The 5860-nt window shown below is 42.0% G+C and overlaps 1 protein-coding gene across 1 annotated transcript; it reads right to left on the reverse strand.

Annotated features, from left to right (window-relative positions):
• Positions 1–4100: 4100 nt before the first annotated feature.
• Positions 4101–5605, reverse strand: gsx2 (GS homeobox 2). Its single transcript, XM_082525383.1, has 2 exons — positions 5108–5605; positions 4101–4872 (listed from the first exon to the last, which is right to left on the reverse strand). Exons 1-2 carry the CDS (start codon positions 5481–5483, stop codon positions 4532–4534), a joined length of 717 nt encoding a protein of 238 aa, XP_082381509.1. The 5' UTR covers positions 5484–5605; the 3' UTR covers positions 4101–4531.
• Positions 5606–5860: the final 255 nt, after the last annotated feature.

A 5860-nucleotide genomic window follows, 5' to 3' on the forward strand; every position in this document is an offset into this window, starting at 1 on the left:
AAAAAAGTAATCATCTGTCTCAAAGTAAATAACTCCCAGGAAATGACCCCCCCCCCCCCCTCCCTTTCTCTTCTTTCGAGCTCCGAGACCCTTTTCAAAGTAAGAGTCGGACGTGTATACCCGCTGAAATCTGGGCACAAAATGGCATTTTCAATGGACTTTAGTCGGATACGAAAACTTCTGAAAGTAAAACTCTTCATGAGATACTTTTGGGGAACCTATGTTGTATGTGATGATGTTTAGCTTTGATGGATATGGTATTTTGTGACTGATTGTATTACTGATTCATGTTAAGAAGGGTTTTCCTCAAATTAAAACGTACTTATCTATGTTTTCTTGCAGGATCCCCGTAGCCTACAGTGAACAAGGTTCTCAGTCAGAAACCGCGAACTGCGGCTCTCGGAACGCATAGAGGGCGCTCCAACACCACCATATCACCACCTACCTTTTCGTCTTTGCTTCTTCTCTCTCCCTGACTCAAAGGACAGAGCCTTCTCGATGAGGGACACACACACACACACACACACACACACACGAGAGTCAGCTGTTTACCGAGTGCTCATCCAAGGCTATTATTTTTTCACCGTATCTCCCTACACCCCGGGCCTCTCCTGGTGGGCTCACAAAGAAGAATGGGTCCCTATGAATCACCTATCTCTTGGCAAAGCAGAGGGGTATCAGACCGTTGTCTTTGCATGGAGCAGGGCCCCGGGGCCGATGTTTCACCCCCCCCCCCCCCCCCCCCCCCCAACTACGGCCCCTTGGCGCAATTACTTCCACATGTTAGGGAAAAGAACTGTGTCCTTGTTCTCCAAACAAAGGATCTCAACTTCGGAAGCCAGAGCTCAGCTCAGACCTGTTTTTGCCTCGTTTGGGGGGATAAAACTGCTCAGTTTCAACAGTTCTAACTTCCGTAAAACATTACAGGTAAACTGGAAAAGTTTTAGTTACTTATTTCTTCGTGTGAATAAGTTCAAAGCAAAATCAAGCAAATACAAGGCTTCGCTAATAGATTTCTTAAGAAAAAATAATCACAGTTCATTTTCACAACAGATTACAAGCACAGCAAACGCCTAAATATTCCAGATATAGGCCTACACTGCATATAACTCCAGTTCCTGCATGGTGACTGTCTTGCCACCAACTCTCCACCAGGGGGCTTTGACAAAAAATATAGCGGTATTAATTATATGTTAACAGCAACGTTCAGTTGCTACATAACAAATAAACACATAAAAATAAATAATATATGTAAATAAATAAAAGACTGAGAAACTAAAATCGTTACACCCTCCATTTGATATGTGTTTAAACATCCCTTTTAAGCAAAAAACAGCTTCTTGCCAGAGCAAACTCAATGCACAACTGAGTTTAGCAAACATCGATATCCAACATAACATTTCGTCTCATAGACATGATAAGTACTTAAATGGAGTACTTAAACTACTGGATGGACGATGGCCTTTGGAGGGCGGTCCTTGCGGGAGCTGTCCAGCGTGCTGAACTGAGCGTTGTCCGTAACCTATTCAACACCCTCTTTTTTTCTTTTTTTCTTTTCTTTTTTTTTTTTTTTAGCTCTAACCTCTCTAAAAGGCTAGGCATTAAGTTGATTTTTATAGATCATAGAAAACGAAAACAGTGACTGCATGATACACAACATGCTAAACATTCACCAGAATCCCGCATTATATTACGATGTATATTAAAAACAATTCCAAAAACCTCCAAACAGTGTAAACAAGGAAAAAATGGGATTCATTTTGGATCAACAATGCAGCATACAAAAGTCAACAATATATGTAGTTAAGTTCATTTAAGCTGATATTAATACAAATATATGAGGTCTCCATAGCGCTCCATGTGTGAATGTACCTGACCCCGTTTATACAAAGATGGATGCAACCACTTGACTTTTTGAAAGGTCAACGTAATAATTAATTATCACATCCTTGTCTTGCACACACACACACACACACACACACACACACACACACACACACACACACACACAGAGAGAGAGAGAGAGAGAGAGAGAGGGAGAGCGAGAGAGAGAGAGAGAGAGAGAGAGAAGGAAATTGGCCACCATATAAATATATTAGTTAATTACTATAGCCTAAATAATACACATTTCGACTGTAGCTTGGTCCGAAAAAGTAACCCAGTATCATAATTTCAGATCCATGTGTTTAAGTGTAAAAACGTTCAGGTGTTTAACGTGAGATCAGAGCGTGTGTCCCAGGGGAAACCCGTTGATATGTGATTTAAATGAATGGAATAGATATATGTGCGGAAGTTGAATGCTACACTGCTGATAAATAAATAAAGTGGACCTCTCTTGGAGGAAAAAAAAAAGACAACACCCCCCTCGGGTACTTCAGCTTCTTCCAGCCCATCTCTCCGCATGAGACAGCAGCTGCACCAGGCTCAAAAGCGCTCTTATTAATTGTCTTTTGTCATGCGTAATTGCTGTATTTTCAATGGTGGCCGATGCAGGACGACTTTGGAGTGCTCTCGTTTTTCTGTGCATTGGTTGCTATAGTCCCTTTACTGCAGAATTTATGCTCCACAGTCTCAGCCCGGCATTATTTCAAATATCTGTGTAACCTCCGTGTGATCGGAAAAGTTCGTCATTGTGACAGTTATAGAAGAGATAGCCGTTCGACCTGGAAAAAGGAGCTTCAGCCCATCATTATATAGACCTTACAGTTTGAGGTCACGTCCTGTGGGCTGAAAAGGGGGAGAGTCTTTGTCGAAACTGTGGTTTATTCTATTGTTAATAGCTTTAAATGCTGCACTGGTCTTTCACACCTGCAAGGGAACTCTAATTCGATTAATAGGAACTTCAATATATATTCATTAGATGGCTTTCCCCCAATAATATATGATCACCAGCGGGATGTGAATGGGGACCATTTATTCCTACTCTGAATGGGCCTGCGTGGGACCAAAACTTCACCTGCTTCCCCTCTCAATTAGGAATGTATCCCAAACTCTGACAGAAACGAGTTAAATTAGGCGTCAGCTAATTTCCAGTGGCCCCTCCTACGTAATCCCTCCTCAGAGCCTTTCCATTTGAGCGTGCCCCCTTTAATTCACCATAAGTTGAAAGGTTCAAATAGTGCCTAATGAAACAGTGACTAAATCGTTCTCTGTCGCTCGGAGGAACCCTGTAGCTGTCTCTCAAAGCTCTCTCAGCACACAGCCGTCGGGGGTCCTGGGCTAAATGCGAGTCCCAAGGCAGGACAATCTAACCTGTCAAAGCCTTTGCCCACTTCTATATATACTTGTTCTGTGGTCTCAAGCAATAGCAGCATAATCAACCAACGTGGGACCGAAAACGCAATTAAACTCGCTTTGGACAACCAAAATCTTTTCAAAAGCGAACATTAATGGACTATTGGCTGCTCCCCGGGGGCGTTATCGGGTACCCTTTTGTGGTCACATCTAAGGAGAAATTACACTTTCATAAAGCTCACTTCATCCATTTTGAATTAGATAGCTAGATCTTGTAAATTGAGCTCTGCTTCATAATGTTCTTAAATAAAATACGCACAGTGGACATTGAGGTGTAACAGAATAAGACCACTGGTTAGGAATGACAGCTTAATAATGATAGCTGTCGTGACAGAAACACCTTAATTCGGTGAAATGCTAAAAGATAACTGAACTCACGGTTTAATGAGCCAGAGGCTAGGAAAGTACAAAGTCTTTGTAATACAATAAAACAACTTTATCTTTTTTAAGGTGGAATTGTAATTTTTTGAAAAAAACATTTAATTGTGTTTAAATTAAATTATATAAGGGGGGCTTTTTTCTTCATAAAATTACAATGAATGTACGTTTGAAACCTTGTAATATTTCACTTATAATACTGAATATTTACATATTTTTAATGGAAAAGTGAAAAAAATCATCCCTGCGAGCAGTTTTTAAATCAACTCGACTCTCAAAGACGCAAAAATCAGTTTTTCCACTTTGTATTAATTATCAGTGTTAGAAATATTAGAGATTCGGGTGAGCATGTGCATAATCAATCATAGTAAGTCAATAATGACAAATTATTAGGTCAGCTCGTCATGTTTATTTCAATAAATACAGATATACAAAGTTTACAAATTGTTACATACAGGTTTCGGGTTTACACGTCAGACCTTTACTATTTCTTGGGGTTTTCTGTGCTACACGTCACTGACTGTAAACGTATTTCCGGCAAAAACTGAAATCATTTACTGGGGATAATTAACAAGGTAGTGTAGGTGAGAACCTCGGGGGGATCCACATAACATCAGTCACATAGTTGGCCGTGTTCCCAAATATTTCACAAACACCTATCCACACTGGTTTTTAAACATTAAACATTTGTTTTGAACATTATAAAGAACATGGAGCGAAGAACAATTAATATTTTCAGAACTTCTTCTCAGGCTTCATGCAGCAGATATTTGGCTCAGGGGCTGGGTGATGCCGTGATCCATAAATGCAGCAGGGCAGAGGATGCGCCAGCAGTGGAACTTGTTGAGCCGAGTTGCTCTCAGATGGGTGACACCTCTTTCTCTTCAGAGGCTGAGGCCGGAGATAGAGACTCCTCGTCTTCTGACCTTGAATAGTCTGTGTGGCCGGTTGTGCACTTGCAACCACTGTGCGCGCTCCTTTGGGTGGCTTTACCCTCCTTCTTGTGCTTCACTCTGCGGTTCTGAAACCAGATTTTCACCTGTTTCTCTGACAGGTTTAAATATGTAGCGATTTCGATTCTCCTGAGTCTAGAAAGATACATGTTCGTGGAAAACTCCCTTTCAAGTTCCAGGAGTTGCGTACTTGTAAAAGCCGTGCGCATCCTCTTGCCATTCTGTATGTGGTTACTCTCGGAGGCACCTGTTAGAGGAAACAAACATTTTTTGAGTCATGTTTTAGTTCTGTACTTCGTCTGTGAATGCGCGCTCAATCCAAGACAGGTGAAATATCGCGCGTAAATCGTCGTGCGTAAAAACAAAGTGCATACCATTGATCTTACTGCTACAAAGTACAACACGAGTTCTAATAAGTACACAAATATGTGCCGGACAGTAGCTCTAGTCATGAGCCGAGACAGTAGAAAACACGTGCTTACCAATAGAGAGACAATGGTATCTCCTGGGATCTGTGACGCTGAAGGTGGGCGTGCAGACAGGTGTATGTCCAGGGTGAGCGAGTGCAGGAGACTGCTGATGTGCTATTCTCTGACAATACTGTGGCTCTGCTCCTGGAAACTGACTCTTCAGCATGGGAATGCCGCTGCGGGAAGAGTGGATGTGGGATGTGACGCACAGTGGACAAACACAGAAAGTCCCATTTTTCCTGGAGGGGCACACGGGAGCGGTGACAGTCATTACGCTCGGAGAGTGCATGCTGATTGGAATAAGGAAGTCTTGTCCTGGATGCTCAGTTGGTCCAGGTCGCACCGTATCCTTGATTATTAAAGAATCAACATAAAATGACCTCGACATGGCTGCGTCGCTGATAAGTGATCACTCGGTGAGCAGGATGATTGCTGCTTCTCATCTGAGCCCCTCGGGATTTCCAAAGGTGCTTATGTTTGATGGTCCAACAAAAGAGAGCCCGAGGAGGGTTGGCCCTGCAGCGTCACCCACGTGCGCACCCGGCTCTTGGGGTTTATACTGTCAGTGACCTAGACCACGTGATGTCTCATATAGGCCTCCAATCACAGCTTCAAGATTTGCTTTTTTATGCCGAATTTACAAAAGTCTTGACTGGTAACATAACATAATCAGGGATTTTTTTTTATTTATTTATTATTTTGAGAACTGTGTAGAAAGTTCTACAAAGACATTTTTCAGCACATTCACACTGACTGAAGTATTAC

Source organism: Aulonocara stuartgranti, assembly GCF_965226115.1.
Source record: "Aulonocara stuartgranti genome assembly, chromosome: 23".
Lineage (NCBI taxonomy): Eukaryota > Metazoa > Chordata > Actinopteri > Cichliformes > Cichlidae > Aulonocara > Aulonocara stuartgranti.